This window comes from Bidens hawaiensis, unplaced genomic scaffold, assembly GCF_021521415.1.
Source record: "Bidens hawaiensis isolate Kalapana, Puna unplaced genomic scaffold, B.hawaiensis_p1.1 tig00006607_1, whole genome shotgun sequence".
NCBI classification, from domain to species: Eukaryota; Viridiplantae; Streptophyta; class Magnoliopsida; order Asterales; family Asteraceae; genus Bidens; species Bidens hawaiensis.
The window spans coordinates 893,195-911,858 of NW_027491446.1; the positions used below are offsets into that span (position 1 = coordinate 893,195).

Genomic DNA, 18,664 nt, shown 5'->3' on the forward strand with positions numbered 1-18,664 from the left:
TTTATTTATTTTTTATTTTTATATTTTTTTCTTTATTTTATATTTTTTTAACTTTTATTTTTTAGTAAAAAATTAAATAAAACAAGAAAGCGTAAATTTTTTGAATTATGTTTTTTTTTTCATATGAATTATGCTTATTTTGACGTGAATTATGCTTATTTTGACATATATATAGCATCCAATAATTGTTTCATGTTATATTTATCATGTGCGAGTAAAAGCCGAGTACTCCGAGTACTCACTGCAAGGGGATCGGCCACCTAGGGACCGCCTAACGAGTTTTACAACATTGAATAAAATAGACAAATTTTGGCAGCGCTAAATTGTTAACATATTGGATGGTGTGGAAGAAAGACCAAGGGGGCACACCACCACGTAGCCTTTGATATCGCAATATATCAAGCGGGAGACACATCCTGAAATATAGAAGCAACAAAACAAGCATGAGTTGAGAAGTAACAAGGCAAAGTGTATCGCTATCACGCAGGGAACCATTTTCATTTACTTCAGGTTAAGTAGATTATCAGTTTGTGGTATAAGAATAATGAGATGCCTCACACACGATGATTTACAATTTTCAAGGACCTTAGCTGTATGACATATGTAATTTGTGTTTCTTTTAAATTCTTTAATATATAGAATGTTTTGTTTATTTATAATTTTATTTTAAATATTTAATTCATTATTACTACCCTCATGTGAGATGCACATAACTGTATTTAACAGGAAAAGTTACCAGGTTATGGTCAAATGACATAATGTGATGATTTTTTAAATGCAAAGGATGTTGTCTGTCATTTATTTTGTTAAAGGACGTCCATTGAAAAAACAATTAAACATAAAGGACGTCTTTTATCATTTTATCTAAAAAAAATAAAACCCAAGTGAAATCAAATTATTAGTCTCTCTTATACTCCAACTAATTGAAGATTAACTAATACAGGAATAGGAAGTAAGATTAACTAATATAACAATTTGTATCATTAATTATTTAGGAGGCCGGTGCCGCACGGTGGTTTAAGAGGCTGGTGGTGACTGGAAACAAAGAGGGTACTCATCAAAGGTTCGATGGTTTTTTTTAAATCAAAGTAATATGTGTAAACTATAGGGACTGTTTAATATTGACCAATAGTTAATAGTTTGGATTATTAAAATCCAATTTTCCTTCTACAACTAACGCCTAAACGTTGAAAAAGAATGCCAGGTTAAGTTTTTCCAAACTGGCCCATTTATGCGGACAAAGTCACGAAACCTTTACCTAACAACCCTTAAAAGAGGATAAACCGACTTCTATACCATCAGCTTCTAACCTGTTTTGATCAGACCCGTTTTAACCTGTAACCCAGCACGACAAGTCTATGATGCCAAACTTACGGTCTACGGTAATAATCTAGCTTTATAACAGTTCGGTTTATAAATTATGTACAAAAAATTAATGTGGAACTTTATACAACTTGAGAATTCAAGAGATGCAAGATACGAATAGATAATATCTACAAAAACTCCATCAGAATATGAAGCTGGCCTACCCTGGCGTCAATAACAATCATAAACAAACCATTCCAATGACCTGTGACGGATAATCTGCACAATAGCTAGCCTTTCCAGTGAGTCATCAAATCCAATTTAACCAATACCAAAATTACCACTTGTCATTCCCCTTCAACTGCCCGTTCATTCATCTTGTTTCTTGCTAAACAAGTTAGCTAGCTTGTTAGTTTCACACTTTAATAGATCCTATTGTATGCATATTAACGTCTCTCAGCCCGAGTCTTGCCTAGATATTTATCCATTGAATCTTTCTTGTGCTCCGGATCAAGACTGTAAAAATTAAATCTCGGATTAGTTTATTTACGGTCATGGGTTTAATTATATCAACATAAAGAGAGAAACCGACCTGTTTCTAGCACCAAGAAGAGCCGAGTGAACCGCACGTGCAGCAGCTGAAGCAGGAGCTATGGCGGCTCCAGGAGCTGCCTGAACAGCAGTGCACAAAGCCGAACCTACACCAGCCCCACGTTGATACTTTTTCAGAGGTGCTTGGACTAAAGCAGCAGCCGACTTTCCTATACCGTCACTCATGGTCTCTAAAGCCTGTCATCAAGTAAATCATGTCATAATCAACTTATACATACATATAATGTGTCTGTATACACATACACATATATAGATACATACACAAAGATGTATTTACATATACATATATGATAGGTAAAAATTTTAAAACGAACAAAAACATATTAAAAATTAGTTTAGCGATTTGTATGTAAGAAGTAAAAAAAAATTAAAATACGTGAACCATTGATAAAAAGTGAAGAATTTAAGTTTTTTTTCTTTTGGTTCTCGCAATAATTTACTGTTTTGTAATGAACCTATCCATATATATGTGTTTGTGTTGTTGACTGATTACCTGCTGTATTCCTTGACGAGCATCTTTGGGCTGACTGGATCTTGCATTATTAGTATTTACACGCGTATGTATAGGTGAGGACGGGGGACTAGTTGAAACTATGTCCTCTGCCTGGACAAGGATAGCATGGGCCCCGGCTGCCAAATGTGCTCCAAGTCCAATAGCCTCAAGTGATACACTCCTCAAAAATGCAATTGTACCTGCTCAAATTTTGATGATTTAACATAAAACAAATCAACATATATTTACAAAAAAAAAAAAAGAAGGAAAAGAAAAAAAGAAAATGAAAACAATGGCCATTTTATATATTTATTAAATACCCCTTTGTATTCCCTTGACTATTCTGCGATCTTTCTTATAGTTTTTCACGGGTAAAGAAACTAACTTTGCAGCACTAGAACCGACAGCAACCAGTGACCTAATTGGCGGAAGGCCTTTCAACAGTTTATGAATCTGTAAACAATACAACCATATATTATGAAAATAACATTACACGCAGATACCCCTATAGATATGATAATTATATAATAAGTCTGCTACCTGATTTTGAGAAATATCTTCCAACCACTCTCCAATAATTGTCTCGCACACACTGCTCCAACCGTAAACACCAACGGATTCAACATGTTTCAGTTTTAACTCTACTCCCTGAAGAAGAAGTAAATAATGGGTAACTTGTTTAGTTGTATATTATAGGGTTTTACTATTACCTTGAAATCAAGAATATTACTATTACCTTCCATTGAAATATATTAACAAGTTCCACAAACTTCCCATGGCCTAATGCAACTAAGTCAACATGAGAAGGAATGTAGTCAACCCGAATGACAACAGGTGATATGCTAAACTTCTGAAACAAATATACAACCAAGTCTGAGCAAATGAGCACATAAATAATAAAAGATAAACACGTATGTATAAATAATTAAATGTAACTTGCCTGAAAAAATGGAAGTAGCGCCTCTGCGGATACATCGGTTTCAGGTATATCTTGAGGATGATCAGATGATAAGTTTTTTCCTCCAAAGAAACTGATTAGGAATTCGAGGTGGCTTTGATGAAGATGCAAACGCATCGGGAGCACTGCAATTTGTAACCTGTAAAAAAGTCGATACATTTAAACAAAAATTAAAAAACAATAGAAAATATAAAAAGTTGTTAGAAATCTAAACTTACCTATATTCCTCAAGAGGGGTTGAAGGATGCGGTCTAACAGATTCTAAATCTAGTTTCAACGCTCTAGAACGTGATTCTCGTGGCCGATCTTTCGATTGATAACAACCAAGAACCTGAAAAAACATTAAAATGTAAATAAAAACACTTATACAAAAAACAAAATGCACGACGATCGATATTCTTGATTATAGAATCTTGCTGACCTGTACCCAGGGTGCACCTTTGCTGACGTCATTAAGAGAAAAATCTTGAACCGAAAGCGACATCTTAGAAACACATATTTCACCATCAGGGAATATATTGCATCGGAGACCTAATTTAGACAATGCAAACTCTAAACAAACTGCTTTATCCCTCGTATATTCCCAGTCAGAACCCGCATAAAGTGTCCACCTTACATCAATATTCTTAAAAACTACAAGACCCTTAACTTTTATATTCCCAGTTTGTGAAACAGAATCTTGGGTTCCAACAAGTTTGGAACTGGATTTTTCACAAATACCTAAAACATGATCCTCAACAATGTTCAGCAGTGAATCACCATACCATCCACTTCCAGTTTGAGCCTCGGAGTCCTTAACAGTTGCTGACTTGGCACTCTGTGAAGGGCGGGAGTCAGATAAGAAATACCCATCTATTAACTCTGGAAATATTGAATGTGAAGACAAGGTTTCTATATTACCCGGTCCCGAGACAGGAACCGACACTTTAGCAGATGACTTGTGTGACAAGTTAAACGTTTCTTCACATATTTCATCCATTAAGTTGACTGTAAAAACTTCTTGATTTGTGTCAGAACTTGATGACGTGGAATGTTTACTTAACGCCAGCTTATAATTGTCCCACCGAGTCTGCAAATGCACAATTGACTCTTCAACATCGGGAGCAAAAATCTGCTGGATTTGATCTGCAAGACGACCGAGTCCGAACGTGGAATCTTGACAAGTTTCTAGAACAATGTGGGAATCGGAACATTCTAATTCCCATTCACACCCATTCTTACAATCAGTTCTTAAAACCGTTTCAACGTGTGATCCTTCCGCCACTTTCACATACCCATTATTTCTAAGAGTTTGCTCGTTGTACGACCCGTTAAGATTCTTGACCCCCGACTCTTCACAAAGCAGCAAACCCAGAGCGTGAGCTTTGATTTCATAATCCGTCTTAAACACATTTAAAAGTTTTAAACTTGATGCCGCTAAAAGAGCACCAACGTACGGTTCTTGAAAAGAACTGTTGCGACTCGAGTACGGTTCATAACTCAAACCAATATCGATCAAATTAAGAACGAATGAAGAAGACTCAGAACTTGTAGAATCTTTATTCTTAGAACCGTCACCTTCAAAACTAAAAAACGATATGATGGTACCGAACCAATCCAAACGACACCCAACCGCAACAATAGTAGCACACTTTATATTTACAAATATCTGACTCGCAAGCGTGTCTGGGTCCCACATGTGTATGATGTCAGACCCTGGAAACCGAGAAGACGATATATTTGATCCGTCACCGTTCCCACGTCCCCGATTCGACTTGTCACAAGAGATAAGAAGAAACCGCTTACCAGGAACTCCTGTGGTGGACCCCCACAGATCACCCTCACGGTGGGCCACCCAAAGAAAGTTAGCACCCGATATTCCACCTGTATTTGATACAGTCAGCAAGTCAAATTTTACAACTTTTAACCTTAAATTGCACCAAGATCCCGGAAGCTTGTTCTGAATTGAGCCCTTAATATTCTCCACTGGTGATACACTAACAGAAACCTCAACAAAATCGCATTCCACGATAACTGACGATTGAGATAACTGATTTTCGGTAGTTACAACCGGATCTGGTGATATACACAATAACCAACTAGTGATTTGGTGTAAATGTTCATGCAAAGTTTGATATAATGAACGGTCCAGATTGATAGTGACGGGTGCAAGATTCACATGAAGAATAAAAGAAGAGCTGGAAACTAATTCTTCACGTGTTCGGTAATTAACGTCTTCCATATCTTTAGTGGTAGTTACAAACGCAAACCCATGGCTTTTTCCTTTGGATCTATTATTCCTGCTAGTAGAACTTTCTGAACTAGCAACAACCTTGGCCCGTTTTGTGATCCATGGGCCTGTAAGAGCATTGTCTTGCCAAATCATACTGATAACAGAAGGATGACCAGTTTTATCAAACACGGTTAAAACCCTTTCGGCTTCAAATTTAAGCTTAGTATTTGATGAAACAAAGTAAATCGAAACATTTCCCACGTTTATATGCAAAGAACTTGAAACCGTCACGCGAAATCAATCTCTCGATCGAGTTTTTCTATCTTCTATACCCGCTGGAGACGATAGATCAATGACAATAAACTTATTCCAAGATAAGTAATTTTTGTAACTTCCATAACATTCAATCTTTTTGTTGGAATATCGTATGCCCGAGACACGTAATTAGGTTAATGTGGCTAGTTGTGTTTGATCCAAGTCGGGTCATACCCAATAACGAGTTAGACACACACCAATTATGTATTTGTTGAGATATGATCTATAAAACAAATACAGAACACGACACATTCAGAAATCGGGTTTCTGAATAATTACTTGAAAGTGTTAAATAAATTCATTGGTTAATTTATTTATTCAAATAATTATTATTGGAATGATTATTTAATTATATGTTCTTTTATAAAATGGTTTATAAAAGATGGGGTGTTTATATATTTTATAATGTATAAAATAAATAAAAAAAAAAAAAAAAAAAAAAATATATTGGGGCCGGTTTTAGGGTGGGCCCCACACCCCATGTCTTGGTCAAATCTTGAGTATGGGTTACTTAAACCAAAATACCTAACATCAACTAACATCATGGGATTTGAATGATGATAAGGTATGAAAGATCAAGATGATTATTGATATATAATACTTTCAAGTAACCAAAAACAAAACAACTCTTCCTTTCTTTCTTTCTTTCTTGTTTACGGCCAAAAGAAAAAGAAGGGCTCGGGTCTCGGGTTTTTCGTGTTCAAGCTTCCTAGCATAGCTCGGTGTGTGTTGGAGACTCGGGGTATATTCCGTTTGAGGGTTTTCCTTTGAAAATCTAGCATCATCATCATCATCTTCTTCAACCATCTACTAAACTCTTAAAGGGTTAAGAATGTAAGTGTTTATAGCTTTGATAGTTTAGCTTTTCCGTATCATTTGATCCTTGCTTCGGGTTTCTAATAAATAGATTATTGGTAATCTTATAACATGAATAAATTAGGTTGTTCATGTACACATTTTATATAAACTTGTAACATATATAAGCACATGGATACATATGTTTAGTTTGTAAATATCACGCTTCCGCCTTTATTGTGACTAGTTAAATGGTTAACTAAGTTTATAAATTCCATAGAAACCCAACAAATGGCATCAAGAGCCGGGATACGGGAAACTAAGCTTCGGGTTCTCGGTTTTATTTTTTTTCCCCTTGAAAGATTTTATACAAAAAATTAACATGCATGATTTTTTTTTGTATTTAATCTTGTTATTGTTTTTGGCTTTGTTCAAAAAAAAAAAAAAATAATAATAATAATAATAATAAAACCGAGTATATGGGCCGAAGCCCAATTCGGGTGAATTTGGGCCGAAGCCCACTTTAATAAGGTTATTGGGCTAACCGGAAATTAAAGGGAAAAGCTATATGGGCCGAAGCCCATTTTTGGTTAAATGGGCCGAGCCCATGAGTTTTTTAATTGGGCCGAAGCCCATGTGTTTTGCACATGTGGGCCGAAGCCCATAATCACGTTATTGGGTCAAGCCCAAATTGGGTTGGGCTAGGCCCGATAAAGTCAAGGGGTTTTGGAACGGGTTCCTAAAACATAACGGGTTATGTTTGTTAAAACTAGACCGAGCCGTAGACCAAAGTGGATGTTTGTTTGTGGTTGATGTTGTGATTGTAGTTAATTATTCAAAGTTTCGGTTTGTAATAATTAATTAGGGGCTATTTTGTAATTATTTATTCATATGGGTATGTAATAAATAGGTTATTTGTAATATCTTTATTTTATAGAAAAAATGTATTAGGACATTTGATTTTGTAAAATTAAAGAAGATTGCAAAATTGGAAGTTTGGGCCTAATTGGGCCGGGTATGGTAATAATGGGTCTCACAAGCCCATTAAGGGATTCAAGCCCAAAAGGACCTAAGCCCACCAATGAGCCCAAATGGAAGCTTATGGAAGCTAAGGCCCAAGTTCAAGCCCAGTGGATCACAACGGGGTTGAAGAAGATGCTCGAAGCATTTGGATGCGGGATCGAGTGGGAGCTACAACATCCATGTGTCATGTGTCCCTTAGGATTGGACCTAAGACACACACTTGTTTCGGCTAACAAGTGTGGTCTAATTTAGTGGCTCGTGTCTAGTATAATTATGTATGCTTGTTAATTGATTGTTTGATTGTGTGGTTGTTAGATATTAGGATATCAACTTCGTCACATAGAATTAATTAACAAAGCATAAAACGGGTTCTAATAATTATCGGTAATTACGTGACACATAGTTTAATAAAATGGATTTATTAACTAGCCGTCTCACGCCCATAATAAAATGGCTTTATTATAAATTAGAATTTTGAAAATGGTTTCAAAATATCATGTTACTAAATGCATGTTAGAACATGATTTAAAGTTTTACAACTAGAATTATTAAAACTAAAAATCCCTTTTAAAATTAAGGATAATAAGTTTAACACCATCCTTTTGTATAACGCTTAACATATTAGTAAGCTCTTAGTGGGAAAAAGGTCACCTAACCGCGTAAGAGTAAATTAATATTTTAAGGTAATATTGGCATATAAATGGGAAAAAGGTCACCTAACCGTTTGTATGTTAATATTACAAGTTGATACAAGTAGGACGACTTAAATTAGAACCATGTGAAGAGGGTCACCCAAACATGGGGTCTAATAGGTGTTGATGGGATAAACATGCCGACACGAAATATGATTTCGAACCGGTCCCATAAACTCTAGAAGTTGCAAAAGGGTTTGCAATTGTTATGAATAACTACCTTGATAAATCGACAATGGGAAAAAGGTCACCTAACCGGAGTCAGGTTTATCGTTGGATTCTAGATTTTAATTATTAATTATATTTGGTATATATATAAAAGGGTATTAATAATTAAAAAGGTAAAACACTAAAATGAACTTAATTAAAATTCTGCAGATGGCCGCACACGTCGACGACAACATAATCCCTAACGTCCAAAACGTATCTCTCCGATCTATTCTCGCTAAAGACCGTCTTAACCACAATAACTTTTCGGATTGGTTCCGAAATTTAAGGATTGTTCTAAAACAAGAAAAATTATATCATGTTTTGGAAACACCTATCCCCGAAGAACCGGAAGAGGGAACTGAGGTCGAATACATGAATTGGGTCAAACTCACGGAAGATTCCATTCAAGTATCATGCCTCATGTTGGCGACTATGGTTCCCGAAATCCAAAAGGATTTCGAAAACCATAATGCGTACGACATGATTACTCAACTTAAGGAAATGTTCCTTAAGCAATCAAGAGTTGAAAGGTTCGAAACGGTTCGAGCCTTGCATGCATGTAGAATGGATGATAATCAACCAGTTTCAACTTATGTACTTAAGATGAAAAGTTACATTGATCGCCTCGCCAAGCTCAATTGTCCCATCTCAAAAGAGTTAGCAACGGATTTGATCCTTAACTCTTTGTCGAAAAGGTTCGACACTTTCGTGTTAAATTATAACATGAACGGGTGGGACAAAACCATTGGAGAACTTCACTCAATGCTTAAAACAGCCGAGGCGAGCATGGGCAAAAGGGTTTTACCCATGTTTGCGATCAATGAAGGTAGATCCAAGAATCGATCTCAACCCAATCTTAAGGCTAAGGTAGCCAAAAGAAAGGGTCCTCCTGTGCATCTTAAGGGTAAGGGCAAATCACCGGTTATGGCAAAGAAACAAAAGGTTATGGAACCGAGGGGTCATAAGGATGATCCTTGTTTTGGTTGTGGGGAGACCGGACACTGGAAACGCAATTGCCCAGTCTACCTAAAAGAGCTAAAAGACAAGAGGAATGCGGCGCATACCTCGGGTAATGTCTTTATGATTAATGTTGAGCTAAATCTTATTTCTTCTAACACATGGGTATTGGATACCGGATGTGGAACTCATATTTGCAATTGGTTGCAGGGGTTCAAAAAGAATGAAGACTTAAAGAAGGGCGAAGTGAATCTTTTCATGGGCAACGGTGCAAGGGTGCACGTGGTCGCTAGAGGAGACTTCACTTTATCGCTTCCAAGTGGTTTGGAAGTTGTTTTGAGAAATGTTTTGTATGCTCCTAGTTTGACTAGGAACATTATTTCTGTGCACCTTCTTAGACAATGTAATTTTGACTTTAAATTTGTAAGATCAGAAATGCATGTATCATCTAATGGTATCTTTTATTTTAAAGCTGTACCAAACAACGGTATTTATGAATTGGTTCATGATAATACCTCAAATAGCTCATTATATCAAACTTCTACTAAAAGACTCAAAAAGGATTTGAGTGATTCCTACATTTGGCATTGTCGCCTTGGACACATAAACAAGAATCGTATAAATACTCTCCAAAAGAAAGGTCTTTTGAAAACAAACGAGTTAGGTTCGTTTGATGAGTGTGAATCTTGTATTCAAGGCAAGATGACCAAAGAGCCTTTCAAAGGTACAAATGAAAGGGCTAAGGATTTGTTAGGTATCATACATACGGATGTATGCGGACCTTTCAAGCCAACTAGTAGGAATAGTGAAAGGTACTTCATTACCTTTACCGACGATTTTAGTCGATATGGGTATGTTTATCTAATGAAACACAAACATGAAGCCTTTGAAATGTTCAAAGAATTTCAAAATGAAGTACAAAATCAGCTCGACCGAACAATCAAGGTACTCCGCTCCGATAGAGGAGGCGAATACCTAAGTGATGCTTTTCAATGTCATCTTAGAGATTGTGGAATTATTTCACAGCTCACTCCTCCTGGAACTCCTCAACATAACGGAGTATCCGAGAGGAGGAATCGAACACTGTTGGACATGGTTCGATCAATGATGGCACGAAGCTCACTACCGCCATCATTTTGGGGATATGCGCTACTCACAGCGGCTCGTATTTTGAATATGGCCCCGACCAAAAAGGTGGATCGAATACCCTATGAAGTGTGGCATGGAAAGGTTCCATCCTTTTCATATTTAAGGGTATGGGGATGCATAGTTTATGTTAAACGTGACACCCCAAATAAACTTGAGGCTCGATCCATCAGGTGTATCTTCATAGGATACCCAAAGGATGATATAGGATATATATTCTATGATCCTAGTGAACAAAAAGTGTTTGTTTCACGCAAAGGATACTTCTTAGAAACTAGGTTCCTTATGGAAGGACCTAGTGAAAGGAGAGTGGAACTTGAAGAGGTTCAAGAATCACTGGATGATACACAATTGGTCGATACTAGCTTTCAACACGAGGATGTTGAAGATGATCAAATGGTTGATCATACACACGTTGCTCGCAGATCTAATAGGATTAGTCGACCTCCCAAGAAATATGGATTTCTTGTGGATGATTGTTACTTGGTCGATTCGGATGAACCGATCTCCTACAAAGATGCTATGTCACAATCTGATTGTGACAAGTGGCTTGAAGCCATGAGCGCCGAGATGCAATCCATGCACGATAACCAAGTTTGGGAATTGGTTGATCGTCCACTTAACTCCAAACTGGTTGGATGTAAGTGGGTCTTCAAAAGGAAGACCGATATGCATGGAAATTTAGATACTTACAAAGCACGACTTGTAGCAAAAGGTTTCACGCAAACTCAAGGGATTGATTATGATGAAACCTTCTCGCCGGTCGCGATGCTTAAGTCGATCAGGATATTATTTGCCATTGCAGCTCATTTTGATTATGAGATATGGCAAATGGATGTCAAGCCCGCTTTTCTAAATGGATATCTTGAGGAAGATGTCCATATGGTTCAGCCTGAAGGTTTTGTCGATCCATCTAATCCAGATAAAGTTTGTAAGTTAAAGAAATCAATCTACGGGTTGAAACAAGCATCACGGATGTGGAATCATCGTTTTAATGAAGAAATCAAAGCGTTTGGTTTCGTCCAAAACGGTGATGAGGCGTGTGTGTATAAATGGGCTAGTGGGAGTATAATCATTTTCCTTATTTTGTATGTCGATGATATACTTTTATTTGGAAATGATATACCAAGTATGGAAAACGTTAAAGCGTGGTTAAGTAGTCGTTTCTCAATTAAGGATCTTGGAGAAGCGACATATATCTTGGGAATAAAGGTCTATAGGGATAGACAAAGGAAATTGATCGGACTCAATCAAAGTGCGTACATTGATAAAATCCTGAAAAGGTTCAGGATGGAAAACTCTAAGAAAGGTTTGGTACCTATTCCTAGAGGAACCGTGTTGAGCTCATCCCAAAGTCCTAGCTCTAAGGAAGAGCAGGATAGGATGAAGCATGTTCCTTATGCTTCGGCAATAGGATCTATTATGTATGCAATGATGTGCACCAGACCGGACGTCTCGTATGCTTTAAGCATAACGAGTAGATACCAGCACAACCCAGGTGACAGTCATTGGATGGCTGTCAAGAATATATTAAAATACCTTAGAAGGACTAAGGATATGTTTTTAATATATGGGTCTGGTGAGGAGGAACTCGTCGTAAAGGGTTACGTGGATGCGAGTTTCCAAACTGACCGAGATGATTCTCGGTCACAGTCGGGATATGTCTTCATTTTGAATGGAGGCGCTGTCTCTTGGAAGAGTTCGAAGCAGGATGTTGTCGCGTTATCCACTACAGAATCTGAGTACATCGCCGCTTCAATGGCAGCCCAAGAGGCTGCATGGATGAAAAAGTTCATCATGGATCTAGGGATTATCTCTACCATTCAGGAGCCCCTAGAGATATTCTGTGACAATGAGGGTGCTATTGCACAGATTAAGGAGCCTCGTGCTCATCAGAAAACGAGGCACATTGAGCGCAGATTCAACTACATAAGGGATGAAGTTGAAAAGAGAAAGATATGTATTCATAAAGTTCATACCGATCAAAATATTGCGGACCCACTCACGAAGCTCCTCGATAGGCCAAAGCATGAGGGTCATGTTTGTGCATTAGGACTTCGGTATTCTAGTGAGTGGATTTAATCTGTATTTAGTGTTTGTATAAGAACGAATGTAATGGGTATCTCATGAAAATTAATTATATTTTAATTATTAAATGAGTTATGTTCTATATTTGCATGTTTAATCCATGAATGACTTATGTTGTTCTAAACGTCCGTAGTCGATCATGCTTGTGGGAACAAGTATGAAGGTAAGACTATTATGAACCCGGATTGGTTGATATTCATGTGATGAATATAAGGCATAGGTTTGCCACCAAGGTTCATAGATATTTGTGGGATACAAATATTGGACATGATCCGCTCTCAAGGATCACTGCATAGAGTTAGTGCAACTGATCATAAGTAATCCTTGAGTAAAGGCGAGTATCATTGTGTCCTTTGACCTGAGATGCATATTGGATCTGGTCTTTTCATCAAGTCTGATAACTTGACTCTCTTCTTTGTTTTTCGGTAACACGATGACGTAAAAGAAAGAGCTCAGATATCATACGAGATGTCAACAAGGATGTATGCAGTCAAGATGGGATTTGTTCCTCTTATGTGTTGAGAGTTTAGATGTCTAAGGCCTGTTAAGTTAAATCAATGAGAGAATGATCAATCTGTGTCTCTTCGATTTGACAGGACATCTAGCAACAAAGGGATGTAATGATAAGACTTACCTATATCATATCAAGTATGGACTTGAAGGGGATGATGTTATTGAATGGCACTTAGTCAAACACACTAGGGATGGTAAACTGTTGTTAGGCGGTATTCACCATTAGCGTTAACTACCTATGAGTCTCGTGCAAGTGGGAGATTGTTGGAATATCGTATGCCCGAGACACGTAATTAGGTTAATGTGGCTAGTTGTGTTTGATCCAAGTCGGGTCATACCCAATAACGAGTTAGACACACACCAATTATGTATTTGTTGAGATATGATCTATAAAACAAATACAGAACACGACACATTCAGAAATCGGGTTTCTGAATAATTACTTGAAAGTGTTAAATAAATTCATTGGTTAATTTATTTATTCAAATAATTATTATTGGAATGATTATTTAATTATATGTTCTTTTATAAAATGGTTTATAAAAGATGGGGTGTTTATATATTTTATAATGTATAAAATAAATAAAAAAAAAAAAAAAAAAAAAAAAAAAAAAATATATATTGGGGCCGGTTTTAGGGTGGGCCCCACACCCCATGTCTTGGTCAAATCTTGAGTATGGGTTACTTAAACCAAAATACCTAACATCAACTAACATCATGGGATTTGAATGATGATAAGGTATGAAAGATCAAGATGATTATTGATATATAATACTTTCAAGTAACCAAAAACAAAACAACTCTTCCTTTCTTTCTTTCTTTCTTGTTTACGGCCAAAAGAAAAAGAAGGGCTCGGGTCTCGGGTTTTTCGTGTTCAAGCTTCCTAGCATAGCTCGGTGTGTGTTGGAGACTCGGGGTATATTCCGTTTGAGGGTTTTCCTTTGAAAATCTAGCATCATCATCATCATCTTCTTCAACCATCTACTAAACTCTTAAAGGGTTAAGAATGTAAGTGTTTATAGCTTTGATAGTTTAGCTTTTCCGTATCATTTGATCCTTGCTTCGGGTTTCTAATAAATAGATTATTGGTAATCTTATAACATGAATAAATTAGGTTGTTCATGTACACATTTTATATAAACTTGTAACATATATAAGCACATGGATACATATGTTTAGTTTGTAAATATCACGCTTCCGCCTTTATTGTGACTAGTTAAATGGTTAACTAAGTTTATAAATTCCATAGAAACCCAACACTTTTCACACGGGAAACATAACACGAGTCTTGCATCCATAAGTGAAATGTTGCCTCTTATTGTTTCTTTAGGTGAACCTTTTAAACTGTCATCTGGAGATATAGAGAGGTCCTTTCTGCCATATATTTTAACCGAATTTTCAATTTCTTTAAAAAAATCCAAAGCCGTGCTTATAAGTTGAAAATTAACCCAAAAAATGAGTGGTGGGAGATTTAGTGAAAACGATTTTGGCCCGGGTTTAATATCTTGGGAAACTGAAGGTGAGATATATCGGAACCGCGTGACGGAAGAAAATTTGAGCAACAAAACCTTCACCACGTCACTCCTGTAAATACCTCTTCCTTCTCTTGGATGGGTGCTAGAATGCACCGCGTGATTGTTTAAGAAGCCTAAAGGAGGACAAGCACGTTCAACTTCATCTTGTTTGTTTCTTATCAGTTGAAATTGCAGACTCATCATCATCATCATCATCGTACTCAGTATATCCCACCAATAGCAATGCTATGGTAGGGTCTGAGGAGGGTAAGATGTAGACAGCCTTACCTCTATCCCATAGGGATAGAGAGGCTGCTTCCGGTGAGACCCCCGGCTCGATAGTAGTTTTGAATCAAGCCTTGGACATAAGACACATAACACTCAATCATCGGGACACCGGCTGATTGGTGCATGTGCCCTTGTCTTTCGGCTATCAACGCCACCACATGATGCCTGATTAACCTTCCGCCACTTTTAACGTTATTTTCACGTGATTAGTAAAATAACGTCAAAATTAGTGCAATTTTACTTTTGCCCACCCAAGGGTTCACACATATATACATTATATGTGCGCACCGCAAGCAGGGCGTTTGAAATTGCAGACTGTGATTACCAAAACAATCAGAAACTTCAAGATGGTTGACTGTTGCTTCAAAGTTCGACTCTTGAGGACAGACCTGTTGACCTTATCAAATTATGAACTTAGTATGGAAATAAAGACTAAACCTTTGCGAAGTTTAAAGAAAAACTTGATTTAAAAATAAAATTCATTACCTGCAACACAAGCTGCATGTCATTGATATCTGTGTTTATATAATGAACGTCTTTCTTCTCGTCGTCATCCACAAATGAAAACAGAATTATAATCTGTGTGATCCTTGCTTTGAGACTGGTTTCAACATGTTTCTGCTCTGCATCACGATTAGAAAAAAAAAGGAATAAATTAAAGTTTAAAACTTCTAAAGATATCACAAAAATTGTAAGGCACGTACCAATATATAGCGACCCAGAAGCAAGATTTGATGCAGCAGTTATTGCACTGAAAACCGAACATGTCCAGTTCCACATCCCACTATTCCCCAATGCAGATTGTGAACTTCTCAATTCATCAAAACATTCAAAAAATTGATCCACACTGTAATACGATGGGACCAACTACAAGTTAGCAAAACTGACGTCAATTATACAAATATATAAAAGCATTGAGAGTATATATACCTGGCCCCAAATTCTGATTCTTCATTTTTTTGTTCTTGGTCAGGGGTGACAGGTGATGTCATCCAGTCAGATATTAAATGTGAGCTTCGCAACAACGCGTTAAAAACGGATTCTTTTTCAGTGGGAGAATATGAATCTGGTTTTTGAGAAGAAAACTCAAATGAACCATGAGATGATGAGACGCTGTGGTATATAGATTCCATTGGTTTGTTATGCATACAACTCTTGCGATCTTTATCAAGTTCCTCGAAAACATTCATGAAATGCATCACACTTTTCATGGAACTCGGTTGTAATCTTAACTCTAAAGGATCAATATCCACATCAGCATCCAGTTTTCTGATATCTAGAGAACCGTTCTTCCATGGTATGCTAAGTTTAATCGTCCCTGAAACTCCACCTTTTTGCCCTGTAATGACAGGTGTCGTTGCATTACCGTCCGGTCGAATAAACTCAAGTGTCGCCGCATCGAATTTCACAAAGTTTGTAAGCCGACTTAACCCGAGAAACCCGTCAACCGTCCGCTGACTTTTCAAGTCAACATCATCAGAAATCCCCGTCCCGCATTCCACCTCACCAAACCTCAAAACCAAAGTTGTTGAACACCGTTTTCCGTCCGGTTCTTCAGGCAGATCTAGGGCAACGATTAGTTTTCTAACTTTGACATGAAAACTTGTAAGCAACCATTTAACCATTTTAGCAATAGTTTTAACACCTTCATGAATATCAACAGAACTAGTTGTCATACTACAGTTAACCGTTTCATGTCCAGGTGTCACAAACTCATCTTGACCCGACGTAGAGGCTTCATTCACAATATGTGAATCTCTTTTCTGGCCCGGGCCAACTACAATCTCAAGTTCATCCAACTCAATCTCACAATTTCTATTCTTCCATGGAAGCTTAACAGTTAGGGCTCCAATAGATCCTTCTTTCACAACCAAAACAGATGATTCACCAAACTGAAAACACAATTGTAAATGCATCAAATGCTTCATACTCTAAACTCTATAACTATCATCAATTTAAAAGCTACTTTACATTCAAAATTAAAGTTCATAATCATAACCTAAATTACCATAACAGATTAGGTCAATTTCATGACACAATCAAACGCTATTGTTTAACCATGCTCAATTTATTCAAAACTAAAGTTCATAACCTAAGCAGGTCTTATCGTGTTAAGCAGGTTAGAGACGGCACGCTTAACACAAATATCAAACATGAATACGACTCGTTTAACTACTTGATGGAACCTAGCCTACTAATTTCCTTATTTAAAAAAATAAAAATTAAAAAAACAGTGTACTTTTTTTATTAACAGATTTAATCGTGTCTTAATCAGGTGCCCAATTGACAGCCCTAAAATTAGATCAATTTCATATCACAATTGGATTCTAATGTTATATTATGATCATTTTATACAAAATTGAAGTTCATAACCTAAATTACCATAAAAGACTGGGTAAATTTCATATCACAATCAGATTCTAAACTAAAGTTAACTTACGAGACCCTAATTGAACAATAAGAAAAAGACAAACCTTGTGATTAATAAAATCAACATTAATGGCCAAATCCGAGAGCTGAATGGTGCCGCTACTAAGTTGAACGTCAAGCTGATCGAGATCAATATCACCAAGAATCAATTGCCCTAATTTCTTCTTCAATAAGAACTTGCAAATCTTCTTCACGGCTAACCGTGAGAACACAGCCTCAGCCGATTTAGCGAAGTTCCAAGAGAACATGATGATGATGGTTTAACGAGATCGAGTAATTAGGGTTTGAATGATGAAATTAGGGATTTGAGAATTGGGGGAATTGAGAAAGATTTGGCGTCCATCCAAACAGAATAGAATGAATAATAATGATTGAAAACAAAGACTTTGGATATTAATATTATTATTATTTTGATGGATTTGTAAAACTTCCAAGTTTTGTTTGGAGACTTGCTTGGAATCTTATTATTATTATTATTATTATTATTATTATTATATTATGCATCATGATAATAAAGATGAGGAAAAAGATAATTGATAAGATATTTGTATTTTCAAATACAGTACCTTAACTATGTGGGTTTTGTCTTTTTTAAAAAGGTGTGATGTGACCTTATGTCTTCTTGTTGGGAAATATATATTTTCTTTATAAAAAATAAAGTGATTGTGTCAAAGCAACGGTTTTGTTCTTGGCCGTATGTGTGGAAGTGGCGAGTTGTTAGGATTGGTTTGATCAATATGGAGGAGAGAAGCGGGCCGTGAGAAACCGAAGACGGGTGCGTATGAAAACGATTGTTTGAATTGATTGTTTTTGAAAAACTGAATGACGCCATGACTAATTCAAATTTAAATTATCAATTTGTATAAAACTATATCAATGTTATCTTAACCGATATCAGGATTCATTTTTATGTTTTTAATTGAAATGTCTATTCCGGTTGTCATACCTTGTGTCGGCTTCATGACGGTGCCATTACGAACCAAACTGATAATGCTTAATACGAAACACAAAACGGAATTCACCACGCAACGCGCACGGAATAATAACTACTTTTTGTTCAATTTACAGGTACCTAATTTATTTTATACTAACAAAATTAGAGTGGTTTCATAA

At 36.6% G+C, this 18,664-nt stretch overlaps 1 protein-coding gene across 1 annotated transcript; it reads right to left on the bottom strand.

The window, feature by feature from the left end:
- Positions 1-1,283: 1,283 nt before the first annotated feature.
- On the bottom strand, positions 1,284-17,964 carry LOC143633072 (autophagy-related protein 2-like). Its single transcript, XM_077101430.1, is given in 16 exon segments — positions 1,284-1,821; positions 1,898-2,094; positions 2,411-2,610; positions 2,731-2,863; positions 2,951-3,058; positions 3,147-3,260; positions 3,351-3,507; positions 3,587-3,699; positions 3,790-5,971; positions 12,775-12,783; positions 14,580-15,029; positions 15,410-15,510; positions 15,608-15,744; positions 15,826-15,968; positions 16,052-17,013; positions 17,596-17,964. Coding segments are annotated over 16 exon segments (5,280 nt in total). The 5' UTR covers positions 17,800-17,964; the 3' UTR covers positions 1,284-1,751.
- Between the last annotated feature and the right edge of the window lie 700 nt (positions 17,965-18,664).